Genomic DNA, 18,852 nt, shown 5'->3' on the forward strand with positions numbered 1-18,852 from the left:
TTAGAACTGGAATGGGTCCTGATCCCATGTGATTATGCAAAAATAGCTAAGCCCATTCCCCAGTACACACTACCTGGAAGTTGGTGCTGGGGGAAGCAGGGCACTGTATATCTGATATTTCTCTACCATAAGCAGATAGAGGCAGGATATGTAGGAGAGGAAATAGACAGAGCTATGGTTCCCCTCCCCGGACATGCCAGCAGATAAACTGACATGGTACAGTGCATTTTGTAGAGAAGTTCAGTTCTGCCAACATTATAATGAATAATAATAAAAAATAATGGGAGATTCTCAATTGCTGTTCTCTTTTATGCTGGGTTTCAACTGGTGTTGCTGTGTCAAATAGATCCAGTTGGGGATAACCCCAGGTCTGGAAAATGTTGGAAAGAATGGTGTTGTTGAGTTCCCACTCGTGCTGTATGGGGAACGATCGGCTGAGCTCATCTGCAGTGGTATTCTGAGAACCTGGCAGGTATGAGACGGAGATATGGATGTTGTGTTGAAGGCAACAGTTCCAAAGTTTTACCGCCTCTGTGCAGAGGAAGTGTGATCGGGCTCCCCTCTGTCTGTTGACATAAAACATGCATGCTATATTGTCGGTCATGATTCGAATTTGGTGATTTTGGATGATGGGAAGGAAATGGAGGCAGGTATTGCATATGGCGTGGAGCTCTAGCAAATTTATGTGAAGCTTGCTTTATGAAGTGGCCCAGAGACCCTGAGTGGTGAGATGGCTGATGTGTGCTCCCCATCCTGTGAGGGATGCATCTCTGGTGATGGTAATTGAAGACGGATCTTGTCGGAAGGGAATCCTGGTGCAGAGGTTGATGGGAGAGGTCCACCAGAGAAGTGAGTCCATGACTTTCTGGGGCATAGTTTGGAATCTGTTTAGCCTGTGCTTGTTTGGTTTGTATACTGTGGCTAGCCAACCCCGAAGGCATCGCATGTACAGGCGAGCGTTTGCGACCACAAATGTGCAAGCAGCCATATGTCCTAAGAGCTATAGGGAGTCTTGGACTGTAGTCTGTGGGCTGGCATGTATCTGGGCAATAAGGATGCTCATTGTGTGGAATCTGTCCTGTGGGAGAGATGCAAGACTGGTGGTGGAATCGAGGTGAGTGCCGATGAAGTCGATTTGTTGGGTAGGTTGTAAGGTAGATTTGTTTTTGTTTATTTGAAGGCCCAACATGCGGAAGCAGTGAAGGGTTGCAAGAGTTGCGTGGTTTGCTTTTAACTGAGTGGGAGACTTGAGGAGACAATCATCCATGTAAGGAAATCTGAGGATTCCTTTTTTCCTGAGATGTGCTATTACAACTGCTAGCACCTTGGAGAAGACACGTGGTGCGGTGGAGAGGCCAAATGGGAGGACTTTGTATTGGTAGTGTTGCTCTGCCACAGCAAACCTGAGGAAATGTTGATGGGCAGGGTGGACAGAGACATGGAAATATGCGTCTTGGAGGTTGAGGGTTGAAAACCAATCTCCTTGCTCCAGCATCGGAATTATCGTTGGGAGAATAACCATTCAGAATTGCTGTTTCTTGACAAACTTGTTCAACCGTCGAAGATCGAGGATGGGGCACCAACTGCCATTTTTCTTTTCTGTCAAGAAGTAGTGGGAGTAAAACCCTTTCCCTCTGTCTTGAGGGGGTACCTCCTCTATTGCTCCAAGATGTATGAGATGTTGTACCTCCTGACAGAGCAATTGTTCGTGAGAGGGGTCCCTGAAGAGGGATGGGGTGGGAGGGTGGGTGGGAGGGAGGTAAGGAGAGGAAGGGGATGGCATAATTCAATCTGATAATTTCCAGGACCCATCTGTCCATAGTGATGGTTTGCCAGTTGGCCAGGAATGGATGCAAACGATGTCCCAAAAATGGTTGATTGGAGTTGTGCTGGAGAGGGTGAGAGGTTTTCTATACCTTCAACCAAGACTTCAGATTTGTTTATTTGGGTGAGGACGGTGGGTCGCCATTGCTTGTGGGGGGCAACATCGTTGATTCTTAGATGTATATCACTGTTGTTGTTGTGTATCATATTGTCTTAAAGGTGCATGTTTGCAAAGGTATGGTAACACGATTGTTGGTATGGCTGATATCGATATTGTCTCTTCTTTGAGGCAGGTGTTTGGATGCCTAAGGATCGGAGTGGGGCCCGGGAGTCCTTCATGGAGTGAAGGACCTCATTGGTCGTAGAGGCAAAGAGCTTGTCTCTATCGAAGGGGAGATCTTCAACCGTATTCTGTATCTCCTTCAGAAAGAAGGAAGAAGTAATCCATGAGGTCCGCTGCATGACGATGGTCATGGCTGTGGATCTGGCAGCTGCGTCCGCAGCATCAAGGGTTGTTTGAAGAGTGTCCGGGATATGAACTGGCCCTTGGACACCACTGCTTTAAACTGTTGTCGTTTATCCTCCAACACATCACCAATAAATTGCATTACCTTAGCATAATTTTTGTGGTCATATTTTGCTAAGAGCGCATAGTTCACTACTCTAAATTGCAAAGTGGAAGAAGAATCCACTTTGCGGCCAAAAGAGTCCAGTCTCTTGTTATCTTTGTCCGATAGAGTGGACCGGAAGTGTTGATATTTGTTTTTCTGATTGGCCACGTCGATCACTAGCGAATTAGGTGAGGGGTGCGTAAAATAGGAACTCAGAATCCTTAGATGGGACAAAATATTTGCGGTACAATCTCTTGTTAGTGAGGGTTATTATGGCAGGGATCTGAAAAATAGTTTTAGCAGGTTCCATAATGTCCCCATTAATTGGTAGGGCTATTTTGGAGGAGGTCGTAGCTTGCAGGATGTCCATAAGCTCATGGTGTGTTTCAGGTACCTCCTCCAGGGTAATCTTGAGCTCCTCTGCTTCTCTTTTAAACAACTCTTGAAAGTGAGTGAGCTCATCGGAAGTGGGAGGTGATGGGGGGGGACATCGTGGCGTCTTGTGGTGTTATGGCTGTAGGGGAGGTGTGTGGTGCAGTGTCCTCTGCAGGCGTGGCAGCCACTTCAGGTCTTAGATTCATAGATACTAAGGTCAGAAGGGACCATTATGATCATCTAGTCTGACCTCCTGCACAATGCAGGCCACAGAATTTCACCCACCCACTCCTGCGAAAAACCTCTTACCTATGTCTGAGCTATTGAAGTCCTCAAATTGTGGTTTAAAGACTTCAAGGAGCAGAGAATCCTCCAGCAAGTGACCCATGGCCCATGTTACAGAGGAAGGGTTTCTTATCTGAGTTTCAGTGTAAACCATCAGTGGGGAGGGGCTGACAGCTTTCCTCCGGGGAGCCTACGGAACACCCGAGTGTGGTGTGGTGTAGGTCCATGAACCCCAGTGTGGCCATTGCCCTGGGGGAGGCATAGGTGGTCCCTTCCAGGGATTTCCATACCAGTGTGGATAGCCATGAAGATATGGCGATCGTGCTGTAATGTGTCTCCCAGTTGCAGGTAACTGAATCTGGGGAGAGTATTGAGAGGAAATCATCTGTTCATCGTATTCCTCTTCCTCATCCTCCCACACCTTATTGGAGGGGCTTGAAGTAGTAGGGGAGTACTGAAGGTAGGGTGCTAAAGGTCTCGGTGAGAGACTGATGCCAAGAAGAGGAGAGTCAGGAGCATGGGACACCCTTAATTCCTCTGGCTGTAGAAACTGCGGTGGAGCTAACTGAGCAGGAGTCAGTGCTGGTGTAGCTGGTAGAGGCAGAGGCAGAGTCTGCTGGGGCAGCTGCTGGTGCACTGAAGGGTGTCCCAGGGGCAAAAGCTGGCTCCGCGGAGTAGGAGCCCCTGAGGTAGGCACAGCAAAGGAGGCTGGAGAGCTCAGGGGGGTCGGTGCTGAGAGCGGCAGCTGGAAAAGCGGAGCCGCAAGATTAAAGGACGTTGCCGCAGCTGCCGCTTGTACCGTTGGGACCATGGCAGCTCTTGGCACCGTAGTAACAGAGGTGGCCGAAGGAGAACTGAAAGAGATGGGCAACTGGAAGCCCTGAGCCTCGTTGAAGGTGCTGAGCCATGGAGCTGGAGTTATCAGAGATCGGAGAGCCGGTTTTAACTTTTTCCCTGAGAAACGGCTCATGAGGGGAGAGGAAGCTGGCCGTTTTTTTGCTTTTGCTTTGCCTCTGGAGGGTGTCACAGAGGTTTGCTGGCCAGGGTCAGACGCAGGTCTGAGGGAGTTTTCTGGGGGCAGCATTTTAAGCCTGAACTCCCTGTCCTTGCGGGTCCACGCTTTCAATTTGTCACAGTGGACGCATTTTTGGGGTACATGAGACTCCCCTAAACAGCGTATGCACTGTGACTGCCCGTCCAAGATGGGGATGGCATCCTTACAGGAGACGCATCTCTTGCAGTCTGGGGAGACAGGCATGTCCGAAACCGCGGAGGTTTTTTTTTCTTTTTTTAAAGAAATAAATGTAACAGTTAATATAACTTATCTAAGTAATAACTCTAATGACTGAAACTATTTAACTAAACTGAGAAACAAACTAACTAGCTAATGTCAAAGAGCCCTGCTGAACTCCGTCTCTAGCCGGGGACGGTAGAGAAGGAACCCAGGAGCCCGGGCAGTGCGCGCGCTATTAGAACACTGACAGCTCGAGAGGCAGGTACAGTGCGTGCACAGCCCGTAGGGGTACTGCTGTAGAAACCTCCGATCAAAGGCACTGGGATGCACCTTGACCTGAAGTGGAGCATCCACAGGGACATCTCTTGAAGAAGAAGGTGAGTAAATAGGAACAAGGGAGTGAGGAAAATTCCTGCTGCTCCTGAGAGCTGGTTTCATCCCAAGAACTCCTTCCCTGCTTCCCCTAGCCTATTTGGCAGAGGAGGGGGATCCTCTAGTACTGGTGCTCTTGGTTGGTCTCAGAGGGGAAGGTCCCAATAAGAAAGGCTCTCTCAATAAATCAGTCTCCATATGACAAGTAATTGTGAAGTAGATCTAAAGCATTTTCCATGTTTGTTTTTGCTTTTTGTAGTAGTCATAATCACCACCCACAATTTTGTATTTAATAAATTCCAACATAAAGTATTACATACTAATATTTTGAAACATATCCTAAACTCACCACAGAGTCTGAGTAACAAGATCAAGTCAGTGTTGCTAATTCCATGAATTTAAAAATTATGAGTCAGACACCAGTAAATGATGTGGTCTTTAAAAAATAAATAAATCACATCGTTTTTCAACAGTCTTAGATTCCCTTCATCTTCAGGGAAAAGTCTCCCACTCTAAACTGTGTTATCAGACAGGTCAAAATTAAATCTTTAATACATGCACAAATATATGGCCTTCCTGTTCACTGATTGGAGGGATCTCAACTTACCCTGTCCTATTCCCTAAAGGTGTAGGGAGTTGCCATTCTATCTCTGTTTATTGTTCTCTATATATGGGATAGGCAGCGGTTGCACTCACATTCTCACTCCCAGTCCTGTCCCCCCCAATTTATTGCCTATATACATTCTCCCTCATTTCTTCTGACATCTATAAAGGTTATGCCATGCTGTCCAGCTTAGAGCACCCTGTAGCTTCAGTCCCATTGACAGTAATGGGAGATGGTGGCCATTTTCTTAAAGGGCAAAACTTTATGAGCTGGAATGCAGACACCAGAAATTCATAAGAAATCTTAAAAAACAAACAACCCCCCCATCCTCTCACACACATGTATCTCAGAGGAAAAGCAGGCATTGCCCCCTTTTTGGAGGCAGCAAATTGTATAATAATACCTATTTTAAAGAGTCTGCTTTTTGGTGTTATGGCAAATTTATCCTATTTGTTGTATCTCATTAATTGGTTTAAAAGAAATTAAACCCTACATTTCTGCAATGTAAGTATATTAAAGATAAAATATTTTGAGAGGAAATCATTAATTTGGGATCTCTGTTTTATATGGTAAAATAAAAATAGAGTCATCTTGTTAATTATGTTGCTTGCTAAATGCCAGTATTCACGTGGGGAGATGTTTGCATCCAAACTTTCAGGGTGAGTTGCTTCTCCATGATCGCTTTTTTGAATTTAGTTTTCTCTCCAAGTTAAACAAGAAAGCTCTTTTCCAATAAGGAGAGTTTCTAAATGTGAGGAGAAAATTCTTCTTCATGAGGAACACTACAAAAAATGACACTAATTCCATGTGGTTGCAGCACAGACCTAAACAGAAGACTGTTTAAACCAAAGTGAGACCACAAATTAAAAGGCTGTGTGTCCGCACTCCCATAACACTGTAAAGACAGTGGTTCAGACAATGATTTATTTTCTTACATTCTATTAAAAACAGTAGTAATAAATTGAAGCGGGGGAAGGATGGAAAGAGGGGGAAGAAGCCATGTTGGGATTATTAAGATTCTGCAGCAGATAAATCTCCAGTACTCAACAGACTTTTTATATTTTTAAATGTTCTATAATGGACACTACGTTACATATGTTGAAAATGATATTTATTATCCATTTTTAAACAAAACGTGTGTGTTAAGTTTTATGAGGTTGTTGTTTTCATTTGCTTTTTGACAACCCCTGACTAACATCTGGATTCCCCAGTTACACACAGTTGTCATCTAACACTATTCCCCATAGGCTGTGGCCCTTCCAGATTGTGAGAATCCTGGTCAGGTAATGAAATCTAGTCTCTGAGCAGCAGAGGGCTGAAGCTGAACCAACATAATCATAAATGCCTTACTTTTATTCTTTTCTAGCTTCCACCCATGCCCTAATTATACAAAGTCTTTGTATTATCCTCCTTTCTAACAAGAGTTTTGAAATGAGCTCCCTTCTGAATTCTAGCCCCTGCTACTGTTGAATGAAGACTGAGTATATCCTCGCCACAATGCTCCCAAATCTATGTCATGCATAGGAACACAGACTGAATCCTGAACTTCGAATTAGAAATGCAGAAAATTTACCACTGTGCCACAAAGCTGGCATTCTAAAACTTTTGATGTTAAAAATTACTTCATTTATTTTGATAGCGTGAAATTTGCTATGGCTTGCCTCAACAGTTCAAAACATTTTTTAAAGAAAAGCAGGATTGGAATCTCATGCTATAATTTTGCCAAGTGTCCTTAAGAATATAAGTACGGCCATATTGGGTCAGATCAAAGGTCCATCTAGGCTACTATCCTGTCTTCCGACAGTGGCCAATGCCAAATGCCCCAGCGGGAATGAACAGAACAGGCAGTCATCAAGTGATTCATCCCTTGTTGCCCGTCATTTCCTTTATGAAAATTATGCCCCAAAAGATTTTTAAAAATTGTTGTCAATAATATAATTGCATAATTAAGAGAGAAAAGATATGCCTTTCACCTATGTTGTGAAATAAGATTGAGAGTGAATGAAGCAGATATGGGAAAACTGCTGGAGACTGCAGATGTTGCTGAGGAGAACATTACTGCACTGAGAAGTGTGACACTGCGTATAGGGTCAATGATTTAATCAGTGACAGTCAGATAGCTAGAGGATGTTTGTGATCCAACACTTCTCTCCGTCCTACCCAATTTTACCTCAAATTCCCTTAGTCTGTTGTATTGTATCTGGGCTTTTTAATGACTTGCTTGTTAGAAAAAACATATTTAAAAAGATATCTAAAAACTTAGCAGCACAAAACAAAAACAACACTCTAAGTCGTAGAACTGAGAGAACCAAATATATGTTGCCAAAAGCTAGTCTAGTGCAGTGGTTTTCAACCTGTGGTCTTCAAACCTCTGGGGATCTACAGACTATGTCTAAGGAGTATGTGAAAAGTTCCCGTTAACATAGAACAGTGGTTTTCAACCTGTGGTCTGCAGACCCTTGCAGATCTGCAGATTATGTCTAAGATTTTCAAAGTGGTCCGCACCTCCATTCAAAATTTTTCAGAGGTCCACAAATGAAAAGGACCATTGGTCTAGTGCATTATAAACCACCAACTTAAAGGAAAGCTTCAGGACCCTAATCATTGGACTGAACTAGTTCTGGAAATGTGATGTACTGCACCTACAGATGCAAGAGCACTGGACCAGATTCTCAGCTAGTATAAATTGGTATAGCTTCACTGACTTCAGTGGAGTTATGACAATTTACACCAGCTAAAAATCTGGCCCATTTAGTCTTTAATGTCTATGTAAGGAGTGCCACATGCCCACTGTAAGAGACAGCACTGGAGATTACATTATTGAAACTAGATCTTGCAGGTTCAAATTTATGCTAGGGGAATTTTTTAAAATAGTTTTTAGATAGGATAGGACAGGAACAGAGGAAGGGAAGGACAGTAGGATGTAGTTTTGGTTCTGCTCCTCACAAACTAATTTGGGGGGGGGGGGGATTGTGAGATCGGAGGAACCACGGAGACAGAAGCCAGTACATTTGTGAGAGAGTGGGAACTGGTTCAGACCTCCTCATTGAAAGCAGTCACTGGCAACAGGACACAAAGAACTTTCACAGAAGGGATCCTAATGTGATAATAGTCACAGCCCATTTAATATAAGGAATAAGCTACTAGTGACAAACATATGAGCAAATATAATAATTCAAATATTTTCAAATGGAAATTTGACAAGTATTTGGAGAAAAAAAGACTGCCTTATAATTTCTCGATGAACAGAAGAGACAAGGAGCTGGAGAAATTTCATGGTCTCCTGCCATCCTAAAAGTTCCTACACTTGACAAAGTAAAATTGCTGTCATTTTCTAAGCAGTAAATGTTTTACTGCTGGGAAAGGATTTTCATGTTTGTAACTTATGCTGAAGTGCAGTATGAAGCACTTTTCAAACAAAAATATTGCCACATCTGAGAAACAGACCAACAGGAAGTATAAGACACTTGTTCATCTGTATTTCTGTAACTTTTCTCACCTGGTATTATTTGCAACCATACTTTCATGTCTGGCATCAGAGCCAACTCTACTAAATATCATACATTATTTTTTATCATGTTGATTACATATGTTTGCCAGTTTTGCTGCCTACATATAATTAGTGAGGTTTGCACATACTCAATGACACAATCCAGAGCATGACATTTTTGCAGAAAATGTGTTTACTGTGAAATGTCTCTTTAGAATTTGCTCTCCTTTACAGCTTTGATCCACATGACATCAACAGTCCTGAATTTTGAATGTGTGTTTACCATTTACATTGTGAATATCTATCACTTTCACACTACACTGCTATTAAGAGCTATGCTAGTTACAAACAGTCCCTTTTCTTCTTAGGTGATCTGAGTTTTCGCTACATAAAACCAAGTCTCTTAAAATGCTTTCATCTGTGATCTTTACTTTCATAATGACTTGACATTTAAATTCTGTTATGCATCAACACTTCACAGAAATACTTGATATGTCTGAATTGATTTAAAAGCCTGCAAGTGAAGAAAATAAAAAATACCTGGTTTTGAATATCAAAAGTACTTTTACAGGCTGCATGGACCAAGTTTTATTGATCAATTAACTTCCCCTACAAATGAAATATTTGTGAGTTTAGATATAAGAAAAATGCTTACTGGTAAATATCTTTTCTGAGTACAGCTCTGCTAAGAGGGTTGTCAGCCTGGGGAGCCATAGAGACAGAGCCAATCTTGAGAATCAAAGTGTCTTCTTTTATTGCCTGATTAGCTTCAGCTAAGGAGAGAGAAAACATGCATCTGTTTTATAAGTGGGTGTGTGCACAGAGGTACATGGCAGACATATATAAAATATTGTTCATTAAGAATCTCTGAATCAGAGTACGTACTAAGGATTCAATCCAGCAAAAAATTATGCACAAGAGTTACTACTTGCGCAAATAACCCCATTGCAGTCAATAGCACTACTGTGATGATATACAACAGAGAAGGCTGTTACTTGGTGCCAGGTTTCCCCGTAGAGTTCTGTCTTGCACTTAAATCATAATCTGTGACCTCTTGCTCTACCTTGAGCTATCATATTTTAAAAATACCTTCTCAAAAGGATATTGATTCCAACAGATTTTCGTATTCTACAGCTGCTTCCCCATGTACAGCCTACTGAAGCATATACATATCTAAAATGTTAAAATATTACTCAGCGTTATGTTGTGGGCTCCTTTGGAAGGTATGAATCAAAGAATGCAAGATTTTACAATCTCACCACACAATAGCAGATCTTTCACCAGTTATCCATGGAGCACACCTTACTGATTGCAACAAACATGATAAACACAAAGATAGCAAGATTGGGCTCAGTGGTGTGCAGTATATATTCAGCACAGTATATAATACCCTACACACTGTGAAAAAATAAAAAGATGTGATATGTATCTGTGAAGAAGTCTCTTTTGTGGCATTCTCAACTGCTATAATGAAAAACCTCTACTTTTTACTTTGTCTAAATTAGGTTTTATATTTTAGCCAGATGAAGAAAATGTTTACTTTAAATGAATGCTGAATTAGACATAAAACCAGAGCTCTTCTGAGAAAAAAATTAGATTCTATTGCTCATAGTACACTGAAGTTCCATAGCTCTCTTGCATCGTCACTGAAAAAAAAAATTGTGTTCTATTTCAACAGCCACAAAGACTTGCATTAGGTATTTTGCAGCACTCCTACTTTGAAGGATTTTATGGCAATTGGGAAACCGCCAGTAATATCTAAAGTATATGACTGAGCATGCTCATAGAGTTTCCCACTCCATCTTCAGTATTATACCTATTACATACATTACACATATCAACCCACTTAATATGGAAGTACTTAAACCCAGCCCATTTCACCATCTGTGGCCACCCAGTAAGATACTTCAGATATCTTGTTCTGTAAGTAAATGTTCAGCCACAGAAGAGAGTTGAAGTACTTTACAAAATAATTCATTGCTTGATGTGGAAAGAACTAGTCAATCCTCAGCTTTTTTATTTTTGAATGGCTTCTACAGACCAATTCATTTCTTGGTGAATCAGACAGCCACATTCTGAGGCCCTGCTCTGTAGTCTGGAAATATAACTTTTGTGAACAGATCTCAGGGATCATAGAATTCTTGGTAATACAGAAAAAACGACATAATGCAAAATGCTGCAAAGTAAACCACTGAGTGATAGTACAAATGATTTGCTTGCAGGAAACCTGTCTACCCAAAAATCAGAGCCCAGATCCTTCAGTCCTTAATCTGAGCAAAATGATGCTCAGTTGTTTTGGTTGCAAGCACTGAAGGGGAAATTTTTAAATGCCCGCTGAAAACTTTTTCTGCCAATAACTTTTAACCAAAACCAAATAGTTTTGATTTTTATTTTACTAGGCCTAAATATTAGACTTAAACTACCTACTGCTGGTGTTGAATTAACATAATGTGCTTTAAAATGTCTGTGGGGGAAAGAGGGAAGGATATTAAATGTGTTTTAATATTATTTTAAAGGTTTTGGGTGGCAGATCCCCATGCTAAGTATTGCATTTTCTCTCTTTCTCACCCAAATCCTTTTTATGCTAAGGATTTTAGAATACCGAACAAAAGTGGTTCTGGGTCTCTTGTTTCCAGTATTTGTCACTTTAATCATTTATTACAGTGCAATAAATAGAACCCTACTCAGTAGTTTCAATATTATTCGGGTCACCACCACACTTATGCTGTAAAACATGACACTATTTGTGAGCAAGGGTAGGCAAAAAAAAGTAGCACTTGAGAAAGTCGTCGTCGTCTTTTTTTTTTTTTAAACAAGGGTTTGGATTTTGGTAAAAGAAAGTGTGTAAACGTATTCAGTACCATGAGTACATCCAACACTTGCAGCTTACCGAGCACAAAATGTATCAAAGAGTAATGCAATGTCACCTGGTTTAACAAATTAAATCTTTAACATATATAGAGAGTACCATACTAATCAATATTTTGATGCGTCTGTGTTGGGGGTAGAGGTGATTTATGTCCTGATTTACTGATGGAGAATACACCTCTTAACTCATATTCTGCCACACATACTCTCCTCAACTTTTCAGGGGAAAACTTCTATGTGGAAACTATAATGAATAAAACCATGGTTGCCTGTTTATGTATTTCTAAAGTTCTGAGTAAGAATGTATATATTACACAATGAATGCACCCTGGGACAAATTTATTATAGATATATATGTCATAAGGCCCCTCACATTCACTTTTGTTTTCATCTACCCCTAGTGCTGCACACCTGTGGCTCACTGGCAAAGTACTCACTTGACTAATACGTGGGAAAGCTACGTACTTGTACTTTTGTATCCTTCAAATGAGGTTTTTTTAAATAATTAGTTTCATTCTTTACATGGTCTGTTAGATGTATTAAACTATATTTCATGAGTACATAAAAACTCATTTTGCTCTTTTGTTAAATTAGATGACAATAAACATACTGCAAAAGTAGAAAACAGAAGTTACAGTACATAAAGTAAGGTGCCTTACTGCAATTGTTATGTTTTAGGATTTTTTAAACAGATATTTTAGCAGCAATTCTTAAATGTTTATGTAATCCAGCTGTTACACAGCCTCAAGAGCTAAATTCTTTGTTTAGCACCATGCTTGCACTTGGTGAAGCTTTTCATGCTTTTTGGTATTTAATGTTAAAAAAGAGATTTAACCCTCAAGAATAACGGCACAATTAAATAAAACTTTTTTATATAATTTATGTAGGCTCCAGAATGCAGAGTCATACACATGTACATTAACTTCATTAATGTAAGTAGTCCTACTGAATTCAGTGGGACTACTATGAGTGTTAAGCTGTGCCATGTTTTCAGGTTCAGGGCCATAGACAGTAAGTATTTATAATACAGTATATAACATCAACATTCATTTTTGTAACACCTTTAACTTTCCTGGTATTAAAGAGACTGTCTTGTACAACATTTGTTTCAGTGTAATGATATCCTTAGATATAGAGGAGTGAGAAAAAAATTATGATCAACATGAAAAGTGCAATATTACAGCATGTCATCTTTGGGGATCACCAAGTCCAGCATGAGACTTGCTAGAAAACACCTCTAATCTGGTTGTGCTACTGAAATAACTATCAAAGAAAATGACACTTTGAACATTTTGTGCTGAAGAAAAGAAAAGTTACACTGAATTTTTAAAAAGAAAACAGGCATCAGTGGTTACACAGGCCTGTGACTAATAGATGTCCTAACTGATGGCAAAGGAAAGATCAATCATACTTTAATAGTTAACTTATGAAATATTTAGAGAAAATATGCCCAATATAGTACCATGTAGCATATTAATTTAAATTGTCATATTGAAACAACAACTTTTTTTGGTATACTGCAATGATCTCAAACTAATATATGAACACCTCTTGCAGATGGACTATATTCTACAGAGGCCTTCAAAAGCAGTTCAAATCCTAATATTTAAAGAGCCATTGTTAATTTAAAAATAACAGCTGGTCATATTCAAGCCTTGGCCTTTGTTACAGTCTCTAGACTTCAGGGGCAAGGAGACCTCAATGTCCTCATTCAGAAGTACCTGAGTTTAGAAAGGGTTGGGGTGAAAGAAGAAAGAGACAGAAAGGGTCTGGCACTGACCTTCACATTTTCATGAAACTCCAGAAATTCTAGTTTTGGGGGTCAGTTTGTTCTGTTTTTATTTTAATAAAGTTTTAACTCTTTCGGCCATTCTTTATACATGCATGTGTGTTTACAACCTCCATTCAAGCTTACCCACAGCAGTTCTGCTATTTGTAATTCCTTGAAAACGTGGATAGCACAAGGTCAGTCTTTCTTTCTTTAAGCCAGCCAGAGCATTTTTTATAAATGTAATTTTAATGAAGTGCAAAGCTACAGATGTTGCAAAAACATATTCTTTAAAAAATTTCCTTGACAGCATGCCTCAGACTCCCTTCCCAGCAGAACGATAACTCTTCCTTGCCAACAAAGCCATTCTAATTTTATCTGACTGTATTTCTGCCATTCCCAGTTGGAAAATTGTAGAGGATGTTGGCAAAAAAATAATCCAACTAAACTCACTCTGTCTGCACCTCTTGTTGTTAGGTTATGCGAAAATTTAAACTCTACCCTCATGGGTTTAGATTGTGTATTATTTGCTGATAATAGCAACAAACCATACCTATATGCCTTATGTAAACATAGCATTATATCAGTAATACATTTTGTTCCTTTCTCAGAATGGTAGTTGACAGTGGGAGTACAGTACTTAACTATAACTGTAACTATATAGTCTCTAGCTGTCTGTAGGTGTACTTTTAACGTTAATGTCTTTCTGTGTAGATGCAAGAATTAAAAGCCTGAGTATAAACATAATAAATATATTTTGTGGTGGGCATCAAGCCACTTAATGCAGAGACTTGGAGTAATGGTTTAACTGAGCACAAGGCTTTTACACCCTCCATCTTTCTAAGTACCCATCCATCTGCCCAGCTGTCTGAGGGCTTGTCTAACTTGAACATTTAGTTTGTGGCAAGCTGAGCTGTGAATCTACTTCGCATTAGCCTGCCATAGATTGACTGACTGTGGACCCCGCTCATGTGCATTAACAATTTGTTAATGATTTTTGATCTAGTCCCCTTTGAAATGGGACTAAATCAAGGCACATTAACAAACTATTCATGCTATCAGCAGGGTCCACACAGACAGTTAGTCTGCAACAGGCTAATTCTGGGATAGATTCACACTCTAGCTTGCTACAAACTGAATGTTTGTGTATGTAAGCCCTGAGGGTTTTCAGTAGTTCCCTACCATAAGGTCCTATTCCTGCAAATGGATCCATCTGACCTAGGTGGATACTTTGTACCAGCATGGACATCCACTGGCCTCAAAGGGGGTCTGTGCTGGCACAAGAGTCAACTCTTGCAGATCTAATTGCAGACTCAGGGCTTAAGTTCTCTCCATGCAACTCCTGACCAACTCCTTTAACAATGACATTCACAGCTCAAACGCTATGGATAGACAAAGGTAGACCTCCAAAGTAACTGTTTCTATACTCTTAAGAAATCTAGTGTGTATCATATTAATTTTATTTTCCATCTCTGTGTCTTACAGTATGAGAGCCCCAGGAACATTGCTAAATATGCCATTATCACAAGCAGCAGTGAGATAATTGAGATAAAACCTTTTGGTCAAAGGGACTAGATTTCCCTATAATTCACCTGTCTAGAGTGCAAAGAAACTTGCTTAAAAGATCTGTTTCATCTTGTGACGTTTAACCCTCACCAAAGAGCGTGGAGGAAGTAAATGTTTCACATAATAAATAAATTCATACAGTACATAGTACCTCCTGTATCATGTTGAATTTCCTCAGTTTGGGGAAAGAAGACTCTGATTACACCTGTGTTGATATAAATCAGAGGTAAGTTCCGAGATGTTAGAGTGTGAGTCCTCATAGGTTGGCCAGGTGATTTGCTTTTCTCTTTTTGATTCCTTGGCAGCCTTGCTTGAAATATACTTGCAATTGCATTAAGCAAAGGGAAACATAGGACAACATCAAATGCCTGAGCAGAAAGAAGGATCTCATGAAGAAAATGAGGAGACCCATCATTGAGACCTTCAGATAACTTATGGAAAGTTCTTCGTTCGTTTCTTGATATCAACTTGTGCCGGACATTTTTTGTTACAGCCTTTGTATAAGTGAGAGAGAGAAATCCATGTTGTTGGTGTGAGCCATCTAAAAGTTTTGCAGTTGTCTGTTCCAGGAAAAAGAAACAATAATTAAAACTGCAGTAAAGAGAACAGGTTAAACATCTTAAACAGAGAACAATATTATTTCTTTACTAGCTCATCTTTTCAGGGGTTTTTTGGGAGGGGGTGGGGGGCAGGGGCTTCTTACTTTCTCCAAACAACAAAAGAAAAGGCTTATTTAAATTTTTAGAAGGGCCATCTACCTCACAGTATGACCAAACGTTATCACAGCACAGCTCAATGTAAGCTGGAACTGCTGAATATTTTAGTGACACTAAACATTCATTTTTTTCTGTTCATCTGTGCTGTACATAAACCATTGAACACAGCCTGGTAGCTTAATATCCCTCAAATACTACCCAAAATATTTCTTGCACTTCAGAAAGTCAAAATTTACCAAAAAATATTTATTAAAAAATTGTGCATAAGATTAGAATTATCTATATTCCATTACCCGTTCTTCATTTTAGAGAGTTTATTATCGCTTTCATTCCCTCTGTGGGCCCAACCATCACTCTGTACCAGCGATGGCAAGATAACTTTATACTTCAAATTTCTTCTGCAGAACACCCGTAAAACTAACTACCACACCCTATACACTAAATAATTCATCTCAATACTAAAAAAAACCTTTCAAAATTTATTACATTATTCTTCAGAAATTTGCAAGATTTCTTTACACAGAGGGAAAGATTTTCTAAGGCACATTTGGAAGTTAGATGCCTAACTCCCATTGGCTGTCAGAGTGTATTAGGCTCCTGACATCTGTACCTTTGAAAAATCTCCTCCAGTATCTAGATTAAACATTCATTTCTGACTGAAAATTGACCTTGAGTGAGCTACTGCAAAAGTTGAGAATTTTAAAATAAACTAATAAAACAAATTAAATAATTTTAACAATAAAGGAAAGCAAATAAAATCAAATTGGTTTTGACATAATATTATATATCATTATGATAATAGTGTTTAATCACTCAAGCATAAGTATAGCAACTGCATTTTGTAAACACAGTAGATGCTTCTTTCAACATTTTCAGATTTTATTTATTCAGAATCAATAATTAATGTATTTAAAATTTTTATAAATGTAAGCACTAACTTCTTACATAAATGTAATTAGTATTTGTAATGCTGAGAAGCTGAAAGATCATATGATTAAGTGAATTGTAACCAATTAGTAAGTTAGCTTTCACTCTTATTAGAACAAATTTGAACAACTAGAATAAGTAAAAGAATGATGGACATATTCATGACAGAAAATAAATCAAATGGAACAGAACTTCCACTAACACAGAAATATTTCATATAATCTGTCATACCACTAAAGATAAAGGGTCCGTGCTGTAACCTGCTCAGGTGTCTACTCCCATTAACTTCAAAAAATACAATCATACAATGATTGTATTTTTATTAATTTTTAAAATTTTTCATTTCTGTGAATATTAGAGACTGAATACATTAGGCTTGTCTACATCAGGAAAAAGCCCACACTAGTTACTCTGTTCTAACTCCCCTCGTGGACATTTGTACGGCACACTAAGAGTATCTTTGTGCATATTGGCTTAATACACTTCAGAAGCGTACTAAGCAAAAGTGCCTGAAAGCACTCTTAGGCTACGATTACACTTATGGCGGCATGCAGAGTACAAATATTGCATGTCCTCCCAGCACAGGTATAAATTTCAGTGTGGATGGTGAAGCACTGCTTAGGTGAGTAAGGACACACCAGAACCTTAAGGTATGTACCCTACGTGGCTTTCCACATGCCCAAGCAGTGCCTCCCATCTCTATACTGCTATTTTTAGCAGTGTACTGTCCCACTGTCAGAACCTTTTCCTGCTGCCTCCCTCCTGCCAGAGCCTTTCCCTGCTCTGTGTAGCTACGCACTGCAGTGTGAATGCAACCTGCTTTTTACTGAGAAGTGTCACTACATGTACCCTAAACACCACCAAAAGTGTAGACATTGGTGAGGCCTCATCTGGAGTACTGTGTCCAGTTTTGGGCCCCACACTTCAAGAAGGATGTGGATAAATTGGAGAGAGTCCAGCGAAGGGCAACAAAAATGATTAGGGGACTGGAACACATGAGTTATGAGGAGAGGCTGAGGGAGCTGGGATTGTTTAGCCTGCAGAAGAGAAGAATGAGGGGGGATTTGATAGCTGCTTTCAACTACCTGAAAGGGGGTTCCAAAGAGGATGGCTCTAGACTGTTCTCAATGGTAGCAGATGACAGAACGAGGAGTAATGGTCTCAAGTTGCAGTGGGGGAGGTTTAGATTGGATATTAGGAAAAACTTTTTCACTAAGAGGGTGGTGAAACACTGGAATGCGTTACCTAGGGAGGTGGTAGAATCTCCTTCCTTAGAGGTTTTTAAGGTCAGGCTTGACAAAGCCCTGGCTGGGATGATTTAACTGGGAATTGGTCCTGCTTTGAGCAGGGGGTTGGACTAGATGACCTTCTGGGGTCCCTTCCAACCCTGATATTCTATGATTCTATGTGTAGTGCACAGTAAGGCACCCCAATACTTCTGGGTTTTGTGGGTCTGTCCGCTTTAACCCACAAAATCCCTGTCCTGGTTGAAGCAGCTTCTATCCCACAGGGCTCGCCGGGCTCAACTCCCTGCTCCAGGAGTTACGACTGGGCCCCTGGCATCGCAGTATTGCTCAGGTTTGGCCTGGCCCCACTCATGGTGGTGAGGCCAGGCCAAATTTGTGTGAGCCTGTGCGACAAGTTACAACATCACTTACTCAAATTTGGCCTGGCCATCTCAGCTTCAGGGGAGTAGGGCCAAACCTGAGCAGCACTGCGACCCCATGTACCAGGAGCCAGGTAGCAATGCTCGAAGTAGGGAGCCTAGCCAAGCCTAACAGGCATCCAGGTTAGCACATTTTGGCCCTTTATGCTTTTTTTGGTATTACTTCTAGGCCACTTTAAGTTTTGTGCTTGCTCATGACTATTAATCCAATAGGAAAAAGGTCATGCAAGAGAAACAGTTAAGTAACTTGTATTACTTGCTGGCTGAGACTACTGTTATGTTCTGAGACTTTCAAGGAATTGTGACCATATGAACGGTTTTCTGTAATTATTGTATATATTGTAAATAATATATGTGAATAAATTAGTTTAAGGCATAGCTCAGTTACATAAAGTAATTAAAGGCACTGAGAATATCATTACAGCCACCACAAACAAGATACAATATACAATACTGGCTTTTGCGCACACATTTGGGCCTCAATCCAGCAAACACTTCCATACATGCTTATCTTTAAAGTATTTGAGCAGTCCCACTGATTTCAAT

The 18,852-nt window shown here is 40.2% G+C and overlaps 1 protein-coding gene across 7 annotated transcripts in view; it reads right to left on the reverse strand.

The window, feature by feature from the left end:
• Positions 1–18,852, reverse strand: part of VPS13B (vacuolar protein sorting 13 homolog B) — a 922,277-nt gene that overhangs the window by 298,617 nt on the left and 604,808 nt on the right. For all 7 annotated transcript variants that reach the window (XM_073330465.2, XM_073330462.2, XM_073330464.2 and 4 more), the window contains exons 29-30: positions 15,149–15,557; positions 9,451–9,568 (exon numbers count right to left, since the gene is read on the reverse strand). In XM_073330465.2, coding sequence (XP_073186566.2) covers positions 9,451–9,568; positions 15,149–15,557 — 527 coding nt within the window. The remainder of the gene's footprint in view (positions 1–9,450; positions 9,569–15,148; positions 15,558–18,852) is intronic.

Source organism: Lepidochelys kempii, chromosome 2 (genome assembly GCF_965140285.1).
Source record: "Lepidochelys kempii isolate rLepKem1 chromosome 2, rLepKem1.hap1, whole genome shotgun sequence".
NCBI lineage: Eukaryota > Metazoa > Chordata > Testudines > Cheloniidae > Lepidochelys > Lepidochelys kempii.